Below are 20,509 nucleotides of genomic sequence, written 5' to 3' on the forward strand. Positions count from 1 at the left end.
GAGGGAGGGAGGGACGCCTCAGAGTGACGCACCTGATTGGATCTACGTTTTTCATCTGCGCACGTGAAGCAGCAAGTGTTCATTCACAAATATCAGCGGCCAGGTCAGGACGTGAGAACACAGTGTTCGAAGGTGTGTCTGCATGTGTGGTGCAGGAGATGCTGCAGAGCGTGCAGGAGTGTGTGTGTGTGTGTGTGTCCACTGTGAGATTAGAAAGGATGCATCCCAGTGTAGCAGTGAGATAAAGGAGCATTTCATCTTTAAATCCCCTGAGCACACCTCGTCACCCCTCCTCCTCCTCTTCAAACCTCAGATTACAGATTAAACGGAGCTACATCTTCACACACACACACACACACACACACACACACACACACAAACACAAACACACTGCAGCAGGAAACTCCAGCGTTCTCTCAGTTTCGCCTTTTCCCCTTAATTTCAGTCTAATTAGTCGGAGAAGAGCAGCGGAGCCACACTCTCGTCTCCTCTTCCATTTATTCTGTTCCGTCCTCTGTCTCTCTTCGGAGATCCGTCCCAGTAAGTTTCCTTTCATCCTCTTCCAACCTCCTGCGCCCTGACAGCCTCCACCTCTCCCCCCCGCTCTCCCTGCAGCTCCAGTTAGATAACTTACAGATGTGCTAAAGGCCGCTGACGCCCTGCACACGCTCGCAGCAGATGCCAACAGTTATGTTGTGTGACAGCTCAGAGAGCTGCGTGTAACGGAGCAGGTGGTGGAATCGTACACTGAGCTGACGTCTCCTGGACGCTGATTCTGGGACAAATATTCATTTCACATTCATACGCTGGTATCATACGTTTCAGCTCAAGTGCATGTTACATTTGTCCCCCTCTCTATACCCCTTCACACTGAGACTGACCTAATAAAGGTAAACTGGTATTTTAATCCGAATCACGATGTCTTCCTCACAATAACCAAGTATTTTTTTATGTCTAAACCCAACGACATTTTAACCACAGCGCTGTTGAAACTAGGGTTGCAGCAATATACCGATTTTAAGGTAGTACCGTGATATAAACGCTGACAGTTATCATACCGTATATATTTGCTTAGCTACGATATTGAAATAAAAAAAACTGGATGTTGAATCTCTCCTTTATTTGGGTTATTAGAGGAAACTTTCTGCAAAAACTTCCATTACAAAATATTAGAGAGATATGAATACAAAAACAATCCAATGAAATCCATTGAGAAATACATGCTGTGTTTTATCCAGAAAAACTTTGCACTTGTTGACAGTCACACCCTGCCCTCTCCAAAATGGCGGCATCGTTGATGCATCACAGCGGGTTGATGCAGTCAACACAGCATCTACATATATAAACACATATATGGATTCTCAATAAGACCAAAAACACTTCATGCAGGTTAAAGTACACGCCTCGAACGCTGCAAATCATTCGACCTGTCTGCACTGTTCCCCTCTTACGTAACTCAACCATACACCCCACGACCCTGTCAGACGGCGTCACCGTGACGCTCGCCAACACTGATGCTGCCCAAAGATCTGAAACACGGCACAGAGCTAACGACGCCTGGAGCCCGAGGAGGCAGAATATTCTGCAGGGACACAAAGAAAGTGATGGAGCGCCGAGCAGAGACAATAGAGGTGACTAATCAGAGAGGAAAAATCACACTGCAGAAATCCTGCCTGAGCCGAGCTCTGGATTCAACATGTCTCCTGCCTCACGCGCAGAGAGACGAGAGGCTGGATTCACCTCAGATGACCTCAAACATGAACAAAAGGAAAACGCAGCAGAGCAGCTCGATCTGTGTGCACGACATCGAGGCGTCTTTTCATCGTGTGAAACAAGAAAATACACTGATGCAGCGTTGTGCCAAAAAACCTCCTCCCTCCTCAGACCCTCCACTGCTGCACTGTATCTGCCCCCCAACAGACGCCTGCCTCTCACCTGCAGCGCTCCGCCTGTAACCACATCCGTCTGCACACACAACCAACACAACCTCACAGTCCAGTCACACACTGGCAGAACACTGTGGTCATGGCACCAACAGAGTATAATATAAATCAGCTGTGAGACTGTAACTCTGTTTCTGTCCACATGCTTCAAACTGAAATGACTCCAGAGGGGAGAAACCTGAGCAGATTGTACGAGTGTGAGTGTGAGTGTGGGGATAAAGTGTTCGGCAGCATTACTCACAGCCTCCACACATTGGACTCAAATCCCTCCCCGGAGAACAAATAGTTTTGGCTTCACTCGAGCGCAGCCACAGCTCTGTGTCTTGTGGAGGTTGCATTTGAAAATATGACAATATTTATGGAGGGACCAGACGTGTCTCAGGTCACATGAGGACGCTCCCCGGTGACAGTTAGCTGCACTGATGCTAACACAGCGTTCCTGTCGTCTCAGGACGAGCGGGATGTCGTCTGTCTTTTATAATCAACAGCTTCTGTTTTACAACAATAAGGGAAAGTGAGTAAGATCGTTTCTCATTAAATCAACGTCCAATCACAACACAGAATCAATACCACCCAGTACCACACACACACCGGCTTTTGGTAATAGTATTAACAACTGTGTGAGGTACATGGGACGGGTTGCACCTGCACCAAGCTACTGGACGCCCCACCGCTACACATGCTTTAACCATTTCTCACTTGTCTACTCCATCCTCTCTTTCCAACCTGGAGAATAAGACACACCCACTGAAGTCATCACGGTTCGAACTTCAGGTCGAGGACAACCTGATATTTTTTGGTTCCAGCTAAGAACCAACTCTTTGGGCTCTGAACTGATCTATTTTCAGTCAAAACGCTCTGAAGGGTTCAAAATGACGTGCAGGAACCTGAACAGAACCGGATCCATGTCGGTGTAAAAGAGGTATCATTGACATGAAGCGTTCCCGAGCTCCCAACCCTCGCCTACACCTGATCATTACCTGAACCTTACAACCAAGTCTGAACCCTCAACAGATCTGTGAAGGACTGTCCAAAGGTTAGGACTGGACAAGATGTCCTCACTGTCCTAAAATGTTCTCATTCAATTCAATTTATCTATAAAGTCCAATATCACAAATCACAGTTTGCCATAGAGGGCTTTACAGCGACATCCCTCTGTCCTCACACCCTCTGTCCTCACACCCTCTGTCCCTGGACCCTCACAGCTGATCAGGAAAAATACCTTCAAAAACAATGTCAGGAGCCGCTTTTCCACTGCGAGAACTTTTCTCATTTACCCGGGAGTTTGAAAAGCCTCAGTGCGTTTCCACCGAAATTACTCAGGTAAAAAACTTTCCCTCGACCCTAAACTTTCCCTGAAAAAAAGTACTTAGTAGATGGGTATTACTTTTCAGATTACCCAGAATTCTTGAGGGGCGGGGCTGTGTGCTGAAGAACGCTGATTGGTGGAACACACACTAGCAGTGTTCCGCACTTCCATGCCAGCGTGTCTGTAAACTTTATTTCATTTCTACAAACTTCACTTTGCTTGTGTTTTGATTTAGGATGGGTACCAACACTCAGTACTAAATTAGCCCCGGGGCTAAATTATCAAAGGCTGTATTATTGATAAGCGCTAACGGTATCAGTTCTTTTGTGCCGGGGCTGAACACACACGCTTACACGACACCGTAACCAGTAAACAGCCGAGCAGCCGCAGTGGAAACAAAGTGAAGATAACTCGAAAATGACTCGAGGTGACGGCAGCTACACTGGTTACTGTGAGTGACATTAAACCTTAGCGAGTAAGAAGCCAATACTTCATCAATACATGTGTTCAGTAAGCATGAACATGTAAACACCACCGACACCAACGTTATGTCTGACACAAGGACAGCACGCTAGTTCAGCTGATAGCGAATTGTTCCTAATAAGCTCAAATGACAGCTGTCTGTATGGAGACTAACTTAGTTTGACACTTATCTTAAAATACTTTTAAACTGAGCTGCTGGCTGAGACAAACAGCCCCGACTCTCTACACCAGCATGTGACCAGCCAATAAGCTGGCGGAGCCAAATACAGGACACACGCCGAATCATCTACGTCATCAGCCTGATTTGAATAAAGTTTCCGGAACGTTGAGGTGCGGTGGAAACACAAACCACACAGATTACCAGGAATTATTTTAATTCTTTCGATAAAAGTTCCTGGAAATGTTGGTGGATAAGGGGCTAAGGTCTAAAGCTCAGACTGGTTCTCTCACACACACACACACACACACACACACACACACACACACACACAGCATACATTTTCACCAAAACAGACAGTTTGGCATCAGACTCAATGACACCTGTCACCATCAGGCCTTGAAACGCTCGAGATCGTCCGTGAGGCGCTGAAGGACATGACAAGTGGACGGACAAACACACACACACACACACTACGAAGACAGCAGGCAAATCAATCAGTGGAGCAGCTGATCTGTCTCCAATAATCCACTCCTACCATCAAACACCGTGAGAAGGCGGCCCCGCCCTGACACTCGAGCTTCATTCAACAAACGGCGCCTGCAGCACTGTTGGGATTACATCACTCGGCTGAATACACTCCTGAACAAACACACAGATGGTGCTTGTTCAGCAACCACAACAACCTGAGGACACACAGTTTACCCACACTGACTGAAACTTCAACCACCCAGATCCAGAGGGACGTTTTCTTCACACTTCAATCCCACCACTGACGGTGACTCGCTCTGTATTTGCATTTTCTGAAGGGGCATTTCGTTAGCGAGCCAGATGCAGCGGCAGCCACTCATCAGCACAGTATGGAGCTGACAAACAGGCCCAACACACACAGTCGTGAGACACTGCCCACACACACACACATGCATCGGCCAGTGTGAGTCATCCAAACATTACATTCAGCAGCAGAGCGGCGGGGTTAAGGCTTCGGTCCTCACTGTTGATTCTCAGTTATTATTCTGCCTCCAATAATGATCATAGAAACACAAAGAACCAACAGCACGCAGAGCTGCTGGGAAATAACATCACCGTGATCCAGGGAAGAGTCATCACGCTCAGTTCGTACAGACCGATCCACCTGGCAGTGGTTTAATCCCTCACTACTGTTCAGCCCAGTATACAGGCTGCTTCCTGTGGGGACTCTGCCCTGAACCCAAAACATGATCTTTTCCTCACCATAACCAAACAGTCTTTGTGCCTGAACCTAACCACACGCTGACCCATGGATGGATTACTGAACAGGCCTACTGGGCACAGACCCAGGGCTGTGCCCCCTGGGCTTACATTTACACATGCAGACCAGAAAGAGATGGCAAGGAACTGCAAAGACACACAAAGTAAGTACAAGCACATGTGAAATGACCACAAAAGAGACACAAAACAACCACAAAGAGACACAAAACAACCACAAGGAGACACAAATCAACTACAAGGAGACACAGATCAACCACAAAGAGACACACATTAACTTCAAGGAGACACAAACAACTTCAAGGAGACACAAATCAACTACAAGGACACACAAATCAACTACAAGGAGACACAAAACAACCACAAGGAGACACATATCAACTACAAGGAGACACAAAACAACCACAAGGAGACACAAATCAACTACAAGGAGACACAAAATGACAACAAAGAGACACAAAACAACCACAAGGAGACACAAATCAACTTCAAGGAGTCACACAATAGCTACAAAGAAACACAAAACAACCACAAGGAGACACAAATCAGCTACAAGGAGACACAAAATAACCACAAGGAGACACAGATCAACTACAAGGAGACAAAAAGACACAACATGACTACAAGGAGATACAAAACAACTTCAAAGAGACCAAAAACAACCACAAGGAGAGACAAATCAACTTCAAGGAGACACAAATCAACTTCAAGGAGTCACACAATAGCTACAAAGAAACACAAAACAACCACAAGGAGACACAAATCAACTACAAGGAGACACAAAGAAACTACAAGGATACAAGGAGACACAAAACAACTTCAAAGAGACCGAAAACAACCACAAGGAGACACAAATCAACTTCAAGGAGTCACACAATAGCTACAAAGAAACACAAAACAACCACAAGGAGACACAAATCAACTACAAGGAGACACAAAGACACAACATGACTACAAGGAGACACAAAACAACTTCAAAGAGACACAAAACAACCACAAGGAGACACAAATCAACTTCAAGGAGTCACACAATAGCTACAAAGAAACACAAAACAACCACAAGGAGACACAAATCAGCTACAAGGAAACACAAATCAACTACAAGGAGACACAAAACAACCACAAGGAGACACAGATCAACTACAAGGAGACACAAAGACACAACATGACTACAAGGAGACACAAAACAACTTCAAAGAGACCGAAAACAACCACAAGGAGACACAAATCAACTTCAAGGAGTCACACAATAGCTACAAAGAAACACAAAACAACCACAAGGAGACACAAATCGACTACAGAGACGCAAAGACACAAATCTGCCTCGAGGAGACACAGATCAACACTGTGTCTGTGTGTCTTCTCGGATGTAGGAGATATGTGACATAAAGTTAAAACTCCTCTGACTCATAAAAACCTACAAACATATCTGATGTTTCTCAGAAACATGTAACGCCAACATTTATTCTGGCGACTGCGTTTTGGCTCCCACTTCCAGTGACAGTCTGCAGAGCTCCACACACACACTGGGTCCAATCGTAGCACAGATGACGCTGACTCACATGCACTTTAGCACCACTCATCCTTGTTAGAAATAAAGACCCTGATATTTCCCGACAGGATTTAGGTCTCAGTGTGTGTGTGTGTGTGTGTGTGTGTGTGTGTGTGTGTGTGTGTGTGTCCAGTATCAGTCTGTCCATCTCTGTGTGTGTTTGATCAACAGTTAATGCTGATTAGTCAGATGTGCACTCAGAGCGGTGTTGGCGCTCAGAGAACGTTCAGCCCAACACTTGATTGTGATATTATGGTCTGTAATTGATGTTCCTGATCTGATCCCCGTCTGAATGCTGCAGGATTTAATCGCTGACATTTGCCGTCTCTACCTTCTCTCCTCCGCCGAGGAACAGACCTGAGCGTTATCTAATGGGAGCTGGCACCTCTGGGCCTCTTCATCTTCCACGCCTTTAATGAATTAATAAAGACCTGTTAGTTTCTCTAAACATGGCCGCACACGACGCTCAGAAACGCCCCGGGGGCCCCCACCACTGCAGCAGCGACCCACCGGCTCACCAGCCAGCTTCGGTCTCCTCCAATCAGCCCCCAGCAGCGGCTCTCTGCTGCTCCTCACTCCTGCTGACTCTGTAATGATGCAGCCTGCTGATGACAGGAAGAAACCCACTGCTGCATTTCTGCAGGATGGCGTTTTCATCCTCGACCCCGCTCACATACAACTGCTGCTCCTGGTTTTTATTCGTTAATCAGTCCTTTATTTTTCCAGCTAATTGTTTCTTCTATAAAATGAGGTCAGAGGTCAGAGGTCACATCTCCACCTCCGTCTGTGATGATACACACCAGAGGAGAGCAGAACCTGGATGTGCTTTTGTTTCTTGATAAATGACTTCATCAATAATTAAATTATCTTCACCTTCAGCCAATCAGCTGATCAGTAAAGCCTCCTCCTTACACACAGCAGCACACATTCACATTAATGCTCTTCATCTTCCTCCTACTCCTCTTTTCTGCAGCTCCATCTACTAATGATCCACAGAAACCTCACACAGGTCACAACATCAGGCACCTCCTCCTCTTCCTCCTCCTCGTGCTCCATCGATCTCTCATTAGAGCCTCACAGAAACACTGAGTGTGTGTATGTGTGTGTGTGTGTGTGTGTGTATTGTCTATGTTCATGCAGCTCAAAGTTGCCCACAGTCTCAATCGACTCCTCAGTCGCCTAAAGTCTCATGTCAAGTTTCACCATCCTGCAGCCGTGAACTCCTGCTGACCCGACCTCCTCAAATGCACCTTTGGCTCAGAAAGCACCCTCCTCCTCCTCCTCCTCCTCCTCCTCCTCCTCCTGCACCCACCAGCTCCTCCCCTGTACCAAGACGCTTTCAGTCTCTCTGCGAGCGCTCTCGTGGAGGCGGGTGGAACTCACATAAAGGAAAACCCTTGTCGTGCTTCCACTGCTGAAACATAGCTAACCTGGAGCGAAGCCCTGAATGCAACACCTCCTCCACCACCTCCTCCTCCTCCTCCCCCGCCTGCCTCTGCTGAAGAGGAGCTTTGTTGTAGGAATCTGAACAGAGGCCCTGAGCGTTTGTCACCTTTTGACTCTCAAGTTTCAGCAAGCGCACGGTGGTCCGATCAGCTGACGTCCAGATTTCCCTAAACTACCTCAGAGGTCATCGACCGTCTGACACCAACATGCAGCGGTTCTGTTCCACTACTGTTCAAACACGTTCTCATCCCAACTCATCAAACACCGCTGCTCTGTCAGCGGACCTAAACCTCAAAATACGACCCGCTGGGTAAACTCAGTGTTTGCACAGTTTTGAGGTTGATTTCCTGAAGTTCAGGCAACAAAAGCACGAAGTCAGGTTTAGATAAAAACATCCTGCTTTGGCTTAAAATAAATACGCTTGTTACCGACATCATGTGACGTACATCACTAGCGTAGCATGCTACACATGTTAGCACTCTGCTTCGTTGACTTTTGGTTTCACATAGGAAGAAGCAGCAAGCTCCCCGGTTGAAAGTCCAGAGTTTGTTTGACCAGACCACCTCCCCGCCGTCCCTCTGGTCGGCCCCGTGCGGACTTTATATTACAATAACTGTCGGCGGCGTCACAAACGTGCGTTGAAAGGTACCTCTGTGCACTGATATCAAAGCTGCGGTATTTTACAAGTTCAGTTGTTGCCCTGACACATAGAGACAGACAATCATTCACACTCACATTCACACCTACGGACAATTTAGAGTCACCAATTAACCTGCATGTCTTTGGACTGTGGGAGGAAGCTGGAGCACCTGGAGGAAACCCACGCTGACACAGGGAGAACATGTGATATGATACTAATGATACTTGGCGTCTGTTTATCAATAAATATTGCCACACAAAATATCGATTTTCTTTCCCCAACGATATCACTGACAAAGCGACTGTATTTGATGACCTGCGAGTAAAAACAGACGCATTGTTCCACCAAAAATAAACTGGTTCCAAAAACAGCAGGTTTTTATTAACCTCAGTGGGCGTGTCTTATTCTACAGTTCAGAAAAAGGTGACGAAAAAGACAAAAACAGAGACTTATACGAGAATATATATATATGTATGTATATATATATATATATTTATTTACGTTTATGTTTGTTAATAATTCCTGTTTATTTAACTATATATTTGTTAATACTATTGTTTAAATTTCTTATATTTTCACCTATCTTTCCTCTCTTGCAAGGAGCACCTGTAACATAAATAATTTCCCCTCGGGGATCAATAAAGTATTTCTGATTCTAATTCTGAGAAGTATACTTGCTGCAGACAACGCGTGCGCATCATGGCTGCCATGCGTATTTTGCAGTCGTTTGGCGCGTAGGCCGCTCACTTTGACGTGAGGTAACGTGATGCTTGCGCGAGATGCAATATTGACATGAACACTAGAGGCGCTCGTGCGAAGTAGACCCTCTAGAGACCGTGAATGTGAGGTCGGGCCGCACATACCATCTCCGCTGGCGGCAGAGACGACGCCTTTTCCTCTGCTGAGATCTTAAGAGACATAAAATTATAATCTCCTCTTCATCCAGAGTGTCCATGTTTGTGTTAGCATCCGGAAATACAGTGTCACCGCCTTCCACACTTTTCGCGACCTCTGTGTGTGAGTGCTGTGGTCTGAGCCTAGTGGAGACCACCAGTATCAGGCCTTTTGGCTGCGTCGACGAACGACTGATTAACAGATGGTTCAGGCTTGTTTTAGGATAAAAACAAAAATCTGAAGGAACAGAAGCAGAGCTGCAACGCTACGAGATTTTCACAGTGCTTTAACTGTCTGAGAAAATATCAGTATTTATATTATTATCAGTCAGTAAACAGAAGAAACGTATTACTGGTCGAACAAATATTTCATTACTAAAACTGAAACCTGAAACATTTTGTAAATGGAAGTTTGTGTCAAAAGTCTTAGAAAATAACTCAAATAACGGAGAGATTTTTCCATATCGTAGATAACAGATCACAGTTTACCTTGGAGCTCGCCGGTAATCACAAAAAAACGCAACTTTGCTAGGACGCCGTCCATCAATGACAAATCCTCCATCATAAAGGTTCTGGTGGAAACACAGGCGGGTTCAAAGGATCAAGAATCTTAAACCTGTGGATCCTTAAAAAGCCTAAAAATCATTAAACTCATGAACAAAAAAACACTGAGGCCTTAAAATCCCTTATTTTAGATCAGTCTTTCAAAGGTCTGACAAATACTAAGACTCCTACAGGAGGCTCCTACAGGAGGCTCCTACAGGAGGCTCCTACAGGAGGCTCCTACAGGCAGGAGGCTCCTACAGGCAGGAGGCTCCTACAGGAGGCCCCTACAGGCAGGAGGCTCCTACAGGAGGCCCCTACAGGCAGGAGGCTCCTACAGGAGGCCCCTACAGACAGGAGGCTCCTACATCAGCACACAGCAGCTCCTGACCTGTAACACAGACTCTGTACCTGACCCTGCTCTCTGTCTCACAGGTGGAGCTCAGCTGCTTCACCTGAACTCTCAGAGCACCGTCAATCACACTGCCAATTAATTGATTACAGTCCAGTTAATCAGTCAATCAATCAATAAATGCGACCTGTCCGTTATTATCTGACCTGACAGCGAGACTCTAGTCTGTAATAACTTGTGTCTGTTGACCTGTCAGACTCTTCAGAGACTCATTCAGACATTCATTCAAATTAAAAGTCCATCAGCTGACTGTGTGGACCGGGTCTGACTGTGTGGACCGGGTCTGACTGTGTGGACCGAGTCTGACTGTGTGGACCGAGTCTGACTGTGTGGACCGAGTCTGTCACTGTGGACCGGGTCTGTCTGTGTGGACCGGGTCTGTCACTGAGGACTGGGTCTGTCTCTGTGGACCGAGTCTGTCTGTGTGGACAGAGTCTGTCTGTGTGGACAGAGTCTGTCACTGTGGACTGAGTCTGTCACTGTGGACCGAGTCTGTCTGTGTGGACCGAGTCTGTCTGTGTGGACAGAGTCTGTCACTGTGGACTGAGTCTGTCACTGTGGACCGAGTCTGTCTGTGTGGACCGAGTCTGTCTGTGTGGACAGAGTCTGTCACTGTGGACTGAGTCTGTCACTGTGGACCGAGTCTGTCTGTGTGGACCGAGTCTGTCTGTGTGGACAGAGTCTGTCACTGTGGACTGAGTCTGTCACTGTGGACCGAGTCTGTCTGTGTGGACCGAGTCTGTCACTGTGGACCGAGTCTGTCTGTGTGGACCGAGTCTGTTACTGTGGACCGAGTCTGTCTGTGTGGACCGAATCTGTCACTGAGGACCGAGTCTGTCACTGAGGACCGGGTCTGTCTGTGTGGACCGAATCTGTCACTGAGGACCGAGTCTGTCACTGAGGACCGAGTCTGTCTGTGTGGACCGAATCTGTCACTGAGGACCGAGTCTGTCACTGAGGACCGGGTCTGTCTGTGTGGACCGAATCTGTCACTGAGGACCGAGTCTGTCACTGAGGACCGAGTCTGTCTGTGTGGACCGAATCTGTCACTGAGGACCGAGTCTGTCACTGAGGACCGGGTCTGTCTGTGTGGACCGAATCTGTCACTGAGGACCGAGTCTGTCACTGAGGACCGGGTCTGTCACTGAGGACCGAGTCTGTCTCCGAGCTCCCGAACCGAGCAGACTCGGTCCGATCCAGTGCTCCAGCATCTTACCGGAGAATAACGGGAGTCAAAGCGTCCCCGGTTCCTCCCGTTGGTCGTTTCTGTCTCATTAAATCACAGCAGCTCCGACAACAGACCGGAGACACCGGAGACCCGAGTCAAAGTTATCCGCTGTCGGTGTCCCCGGTGCAGCAGGTGTCCCTCCGGTAACACACCACTCACTCAGCCCGTCTTACCTTGTAGACATTCTCCGTTATACGGTGCACCTCGTCGGTCCGGGACATCCTTGTTGGAGCGTCAGTCACAACCATAGACTAAGATTTCCTCCGGTTGAGGCGGAGACGATGGATCCGAGCAGCGGCGGGAGGACGTGTCTGTCTGCCGGGGACACTGAGACAAGCTCGTCCAGCCGTGGGATCCCGGCTTTTATAGGAAAGTCCTCCGCTGCGCCCACACCGGCTCCCCACGCAGCCCGTCAGTAAGTCGGCGGCTCCCGGTTGGAGCGCAGAGGCGGACTCACCGCGAGAGGGGCGGTGCTGCGTTCAGGGGCGGTGGGAAATACAGAGCACGGCTCAACTGCGTCTGGTTAAAGGAGAGGACAGAGTCCGTGAGACATGTGAGAGGTTTCTTCTTTTTGTAGGTTATCGACTAAATATTTGGATAAACGGCAGATTGTCCAGCAGATAATCTGAATCTGTCTCATCTACAGGTTGATATGATAGTAATAAGTAGTTTAATGTTTCTTCACCAGAGCCAGGGGCGTTTCTAGGATTTAAAGACACCGGGGGCTGGACCTCCGGGGGGTCTGTGGGGATTTATTTATTTATCTATGTATTTATTTTAGTTAAGTTTATTGGTTAATTTTTTATTTATTTTTTTATTATTCATTTCTTTATGCATTTATTTTATTTTATATTAGTTTAGTTTATTGGTTAATTTTATCTATTTATTTATTTATTTATTTATTTATTCATTTCTTTATGCTTTTATTTTATTTCTTTATGCATTTATTTTATTTTAGTTTAGTTTAGTTTATTGGTTAATTTTATTTATTTATTTATCTATTTATTTATTTATGCATTTATTTTTTGTTTTATTTTAGTTTAGTTCATTGTTTTATTCTATTTTATATTTATTTATTTATTCATTTCTTTATGCTTTTATTTTATTTCTTTATGCATTTATTTTATTTTAGTTTAGTTTAGTTTATTGGTTAATTTTATTTATTTATTTATCTATTTATTTATTTATGCATTTATTTTTTGTTTTATTTTAGTTTAGTTCATTGTTTTATTCTATTTTATTTTTATTTATTTATTCATTTCTTTATGCTTTTATTTTATTTATTTATGCATTTATTTTAGTTTAGTTTAGTTTAGTTTATTGGTTTATTTTATTTTATTTATTTATTTATCCATTTATTTATGTATTCATTTATTTATCTATTTATTCATTTATTTATGCATTTATTTTATATTATTTTAGTTTATTGTTTTTATTTTATTTTATTTATTTATTCATTCATGTATTCATTTATTTATTTATTTGATGAATGAGCTTGATGTTTTGTTACGCACTCTGGCACCTTGTTTATCCTAAAACCTTTTTTATTTTATCTTTTTCAGATGAATTATGAATTGTTACGTTAAACATATTATCAGTGGATAGGGCTGCATCATATTGGATTTTTTGCTGATATCCGCTGATATATAAGAACTCATTTGGTCGATAACAGATACCGATATATCCATATATTATGGAAAATGATGCAACTTTCTTCCCTGAATCCTCTGACTGAAAAAACCTCTGTATCTGTGTGCTTGTACCTGGTTTATCTTTATCTTTTATGTGTATATGCATTTATGTGGGCCGACTCATGTAACACCCTGGTTTAAGGCCATGTATTTGTGTTGTTCTGTCATTGTCTGATTTATAAAGAACGTTTCCTTTGAGATTTGAAAAGCCCAGAGGACAATGATAACTCACAGCCTTCTGTTTTCTCAGGGTTTTTACTCTGTGGTGCTTTAATGAATTTATAAAACAGATGTAAAAACTTGTTTTTAAAGCCCTGATGAAGACCTGCAGTGTGCTCTCCATCAGCAACTGACACAATGTTCTGATCTACATTTGATTATACAGAGTAACCCAGTCATCTCTCTCTGTTTCTAAAAAATATATGATTCTGATATTTCATTTAAAGCCAATATCGGCCGATACAGATGACGTGCCGCTATTTTATCGTGCATCCCTCATGATGATATTACAGAGTATCATTTATATCCCACGCCGCTGACATTTTTCTGTCTCACAGACGCTTTCTGTTTCATCTGACATGATATGAAGTATTTCATTCATGGTTCTGATGACGTTGCGTGTAATTAACACCCCGCCTTCACATGAACGCACTCGTGGCTGGATAGGAAAACCCAGAGTTGACTGAACTGATCGATAACTAGCTCTGTAGTACCGATTATCAGACGGCCGATGTGACAAGTTAGTCAGGCCTGGGGTCTCATTTATAAACACTGCGTACCCACAAAATAAGACCCGCGCAATAGCTGTGATGTATGAAAACAGACTTGATGGGAGAAACCTTGACCCAAGCTTACGAACATTTGGAGACAGGAAATTAGCGACGCAGATGATGAGGTGGAAGCCCGATTGTAGAAACCGTCAAATATTTTTTGGGCACTCGCCAAACGTACATTTTTAGTTTGGACCCTACGCACTGTTTTATAAATGAGACTCCAGATTACCAAAAGCTGTCCTGGGTAAGTTGAGTGGGCTTCAGAGTGCAGGCCTCAGGTAGATCTTACTCAGTAAACATGTCACATGTTTGGATCAGTAAAAAGTAACTAAAGCTGGAGCATTTTTGATGATGAATTTTTCATGCTCCAGTTTTAGGAATCTGCTCCTCTGTAGCGCAGTAACAAGTGCAATATTCCCCTCTCAGATGTAGAGGAGTAGAAGTATAGAAATACTCAAGTTAAGTCAAAGTACCTCAACAAAGTACTTAAGTACTCGAGTAAATATACTCAGTTACATTCCACCACTGCAGTTAACCCCTAACTAACTCTGACCAAAACAAAGTGGGACTTTACAGAGAGTCCCTGAATGCAGCATAGCATTTTAAATAAAGCCACGCCCCCTCTGCTGTGTCACGCGCTGCCCACGCGCCGCCCCTGCTACAACCATTCAGAAGACCTGACGGAGCATCTCCACAGAGACACCTCAGCATCCAGCCAGTTATTCACAGGCTGATAATGATAATCTCATTTATTCACATGTAGCCTATCTCCCCAAACATCAGCTCTGTGACGTCATCATGACGCTCCTACAGGCTGCACAGACCCTGAGAGCACCTGTCTGTAGGAGCTGACACCACGTGACAAACCTGTGCTCAGGTGTTTGTTTACCCAGCTGCTCCTGTTGGCTGCGTGGGCCCCGGCTGCTGTGAGTGGGACGATGGAGCTCCGCACAGTGGGCCGGGGAATCCCACACATCTCGGCATGTCACGATCTGAAGGCCTGTCGACCAGAGAAGAAGAAGAAGAAGACAACAGTGTGAAGGGACGGTCACGCCTCTCTGCTCAGCAGCTCAGAGATATTTTAGGAAAGCTGCTGGAGGAGGAAGTGGAGCTCAGTTTTGTTTTGGTTGTCACAGCTGATGACAGTCGGCCATGTTTGATCCTCAGCAGAGCAAACAGCAGCGTTCACACTGTCAGCGAGGACATCGATTCATTCAGCCCCCCAAATTAGTCTCCAGAGCTGACCACAGGTTTCATCGTGTCTGCCGACTGCCAATCAGAATTAACCATAATGATTCTTAATTAATGACACAGAGCTGCAGATCTGAGCGTCACAGCTCCACTGAGGAGGATTTATATGGAATATAATCTGTCTGTATAATCAGCTGACAATCAGAATCCTTGTGTTCTCGTTACCTCAGGATGAGACACTGATATCTACACAGGGAGCAGGTCCTCATCTATGGAGATCGCCATGTTGCACCGCCATGTTTCTACAGCAGCCCAGAACAGACAAACCAAACACTGACTCTAGATAGAGACATTCATATTTTCATCTCGCCGCCGTGGTCAGCAGCATCGAAGAAAAACTGAGTTTTATGCCCAGAGGCGTTATGTTCTCGGGTCGTCTGTCTGCACAGACGTCTGTCCGCCCCATCCTTGTGAACAAAATATCTCTCGAGACTCCTCAAACGAGTTTCATCAAATTTGGCACAAGGGTCGACTTGGACTCAACAAGGAACTGATTAGATTTTGGTGGTCAAAGGTCAAGGTCACTGTGACCTTGCATCCATCTTATTTTTGTGGGAATCTCAAGAACATTTTAAGGCTGAATCCAAATGTCCAGACTTACCGCGCTCGCAGACTGGCAGACTTTGCTGGCGTGTTCCCAGGAAGTCTGGGAATACAGAGGGCTCCAAATCCACAATTCATCCAGAGTTCCGGAGAGTCCGCTTTGACTGCGGAGGTGACATGTAGTTGTTGTTGTTTTTTCCAATAGCCGACTAAAACATCAAAACTTATCTTTATGTAGAACAGTTACTGCAGAACATTAAAACAACACTTGAATCGTGTCGGTCAGAAATAATATTCAACATCATGATACAGAAATATGTAGAAATACAGGCTGTAGAGGGAAATCAAAGTGCAGTGTATCATTGCAGCCTACCCTGTAGGTGGCGCTGTGTAGCGTCAAATATAAAGGCTAGAAACGTGGCTGGAAAAACAACTAAAGAAGATCTCGTGATGTCACCAACAGGCCGACCTGACTGATTTGGTCACAGCTCCTGATTCACAAACATGTCTGTCTGTGTCTGAATGTTGTCATCTGCAGGGACAGATGAGCAGACACAGTATGACAGCTGTTACAGTGACTGTAATGGTTGCTCGAATGTTTCCATGGCAACGTGTAAAAGCAGTCTCAGCGGCTCGCGGCCTCTGCCCTCGCAGACTTTACGTGATGATGGTGAACTCGTCACAGTACGCACGACTGAAGTCTGCGAGGGCTCAGTCCTCAAGCCCAGAGGGTCGACGTCTGGAATGTCTTTAAATTTGACCCAAACGTTCACCTGGACCGACGAGTAAACTGATTAGAATTTTGTGGTCGAAGGTCAAAGGTCAAGATCAGGGTGACCTCACGAAATATCATCATTGTGAAAGCATTGTTTATGCAGGGAAAACTGACTGAGGTCACATCCAGTGGGCTCGGAGGACAATTCTTTTTATTTGGTGCCAAAAAACTTAAATATTTTTGGCCATAACTTAAGAATTCATTCACTAATTATGACAAAATGTCTAACAGGATAAAATAATGAAGGTCAAAAGGTCAAAGGTCAGCTTGACTGTGACATCATCATGTTTTAACGTCATATCTCAGGAACAGAAGGGGAGACATTTGGTCAGATACTGAATTGGTGACTCTAATCTTGAAACTGTGCTGATTGTATAGATCTTCTGTGTGTGAAGCATCCATGTTTTCACTGACATGGATGGAGACTGTCAGAGACACTGGACTGGTGGGCGGAGTCACACAACCACAGGGCTGTGGTTCTAGTTTTAACCTGAAACGTCTTCATTCAGAGTTTTTCTCCTGGTCGGTCTTTTTGTGTCGGAGAGGAAGAGACCTCTGCGAATAATTCAGCTCCCCGTAAAACAACCTGGTCTCACTCTGAAGTCGTCGAAATCCGGTGTTTGGGCATTGACAAAAAAAGCCATCCTTAAATGTCGGCATGATACACAGCCAGTCGCTATTTCTGTTTAACAGCGCCCAGCAGTGTCGGCGAAATGCAGCAGGACAACAACAAAAGTTAAGGCCGGCGTTCACTTTGTAGTCGTGTCTTTCCCAATGTAAGCAGGTCTGCATTATTAGTACGCTTGTGTTCGCCTGTGGTGCGCAGAGTGGACGGAGTCTACACACAATTTGACAGTTCTCAGAGCCGGTAAATACAGCAGATCTGCTGCTAAATTTCAGCGGCGAGAGCGGCGTTTACATCACCATGTCCACATGGTTCATACAAACACAAACAAGCGAAGGGAGACTGATTAGACAGAGGACTGATGATGTCATTCAGGCAATCATTTGTCCACTTGGAAAGCTACTGTGGCTTTTACTCTGTCAGCCGACAGCGTTGTTTGTCAGCTGACAGTTACGTGGTTGGCCACACCAAACTGACATCAAAGAACTAGCGGTGACAAAAGCCAACTGTTGCGTCGTCTACGTCGCCTCACGTCGCCTCACGTCGCCCTGTGTCAGTTGCATTTGAACACACTACACGGACTACATCCAACGGCCAAGTAGCACGTACGTTCTGCGCCTGCGTGAGAGAGAGTGGAGTGAGAGAGAGCGAAAGCCCGACTTTGGTCGACGGCCGACCGTCGGCTTGGTGTGTCAGGGCCTGTACACTCCATATAAGCAGTTTTCAAGCCCTCGTCATTACATGTTTAGCGTGAACCGGCCCACTGAAACGGAGCAGACCCACTCTACGGTAAAAAGTCTTTTTGGGCCCCATGGCGTCACGTAATGGACCCTGGAAATTGCAGTATCACTGTTTGGCCACAACGAAGATTGACTTCAAAGCGTGGCCACTCTCTGAGGGTCTGGTTACTACCCACTCCTGTCCAGTGGTGAGGTTGCAGAACTGAAGTGTGAAGGAGAACATGAATGACCCTTCCTATAGTCAGTGTTTGGTTTGTCCGTTATGGGCTTCTGTAGAAACATGGCAGTGCAACATGGCGATCTCTGTGGATATAAACATGTCATTCTAAGGTAATGAGAACACAACCATTCTTACTGTCAGCTGATTATACACTGAAGGAAAAACACTGATTAGATTATATTCACTTTAACTCTGACACACTGGCGCTTTACAGGGGACGCCATGGTTAAAGCGCCTCGACCAGCAGGGTGACTCTGAACAAACCCCAGTATCGAGTGAATCCTCAGAACCTGTAGACCTGAAAGACTGTCTAAGTCCTTCAGGACCTGAGGCCTGTTATATTTGAGCCTTGTGGTGGTGATGATGATGTGAGAGCAGAGCTGGACCTGGACTGAGTGAGTATATTCAGCGCACAGCGGAGGTGTAGGCAGGTAGGCAAGTGTCTGAGTGGGCAGCACACACACGTCCATTCAGCAGCATTTGATCTCCCCTTCATGACCATCCTACTCACCATCGTCCTCTCAGTCTATTGATCTACACTTCAGATCCACGTGCGTGATTCATCAGCGTGGCGCTCTGACATTCAGGCTCCAGTCTGTGTGCGTCGCCCACTCCCACGCAGCGGCAGCAGCAGCAGCAGCGATGGGCTGGTGGTGCTCCGTCAGCGGCAGGATGGAGCCACTTCATTCAGAGCGTCAGAGCAAAGCGGAGCTGACACAGATTCAGGCTCGTTAAAGGCCTCAACAACCAACACACAGGCGCCGTGTGGTAAAAATAGTTCAAGGCTACAGAGAGGAACAGTTAACAGCTCCCTTTTATTTTGAAAAGATCTGACTGACGCTTTTGTTCTGTAGAAACAGATGGATACGCTTTAATTCAGTGTGTCCTTCACCTGAAACCAAAAAGAAATCAGAAGCTTTTAATGTCTGAATCCAACTTTCTGATATCAGCTTTTGGAAATAAAAGCTTTTACAGGTGGCCAAAAGTATGTGGACACTCACCCAGGGTGCCCACACATTTTCACAGGTGAATTTTCTCCAATGTTTTACCCCATTTCCACCACTTTACTTAGGTTAAAACAGCGTGCTGGGACATCTCTCTGACAACAGCAGGGCGCAGTTCCAGGTGCTCACTTTGTTAACTCACTATTCTGCTCTGCGCCAAAACATCAAAAGTTTTGGCACCAAGTCTCCGTCCATCGTGGCTCCAGTCTCCCTCTCTCATGAGACGTTGTTACATCTGTCGTTAAATACATTATTAACCCTTTGAACTCTGCAGTAGCAACAGTCCACCAGCGCCCACTCTGGTGTTTTTCATTTCCTGGAGTATCTTTAAACGCTTCATATCCCTAAAATCTGAGCGAAAAGGTTACAGGACAAAACATTTTGATCCAAAGATTTTTAAGTGTAGAAACATAAAGAAAATATTTCTTAATAATCCAAAACTTATTTATAGTACGTACATTATTTAGTTTTTGAGATATGATCGTTTTTATGAGCTGAGTGAAAAATTCGTTCCTCTGACATCCTGCAGTGATGTCATAACGAGCGTGCAACATGACGACAGGGAAGACAGAAGCCTGAGCTCTCTGCTGCAGAAAGAAAGAATGTTCTAGCTGTTAAGCTTTTTATTTTAGATCGATATATAAACAGGTTTATGGAAAAGAGATCTCCTGCAGCCATTTTGGGGAAATGGGGAAAATTCTGGTGTAATTACAGCGAAATACTACATCTGCAACGCATGTAAGGTGAGGTAATGTAAGGTCATGACATGAGGACACAGAGGACAGAAGCCTCGGCTTTCTGCTGCCAAAGGAACAAAAGTTCTATTATGGATCTCCGGCAGCCATTACGGAGAAATGTCAGCGTAATTACATCAAAATACCACATTTGCACTGCGCATGAAGTAGAGTAATGTAAGGACAGGTGATGACAGGATGACGAGGAAGACAGAAGCCTTCCTTTTCTGCTGCAACGAGGATGAGTGTTCTGTCTGTTATGGTTTTTATTTTAGATCGATATATATACAGGATTATGC

General features: G+C 45.3%; 1 protein-coding gene across 11 annotated transcripts in view; it reads right to left on the reverse strand.

The window, feature by feature from the left end:
• baiap2b (BAR/IMD domain containing adaptor protein 2b) overlaps positions 1 to 12,859 on the reverse strand; it is a 100,649-nt gene extending 87,790 nt beyond the window's left edge. For 3 of the 11 annotated variants that reach the window (XM_050059387.1, XM_050059386.1, XM_050059391.1), the window contains exon 1: positions 12,028 to 12,858. In XM_050059387.1, coding sequence (XP_049915344.1) covers positions 12,028 to 12,102 — 75 coding nt within the window. In that variant the 5' untranslated portion in view covers positions 12,103 to 12,858. Of the gene's footprint in view, positions 1 to 12,027 lie in introns of all 11 variants that reach the window. The other 8 variants (XM_050059396.1, XM_050059390.1, XM_050059393.1 and 5 more) reach the window with 4 other exon arrangements.
• Positions 12,860 to 20,509: the final 7,650 nt, after the last annotated feature.

Source organism: Epinephelus moara, chromosome 13 (assembly GCF_006386435.1).
Source record: "Epinephelus moara isolate mb chromosome 13, YSFRI_EMoa_1.0, whole genome shotgun sequence".
NCBI lineage: Eukaryota > Metazoa > Chordata > Actinopteri > Perciformes > Serranidae > Epinephelus > Epinephelus moara.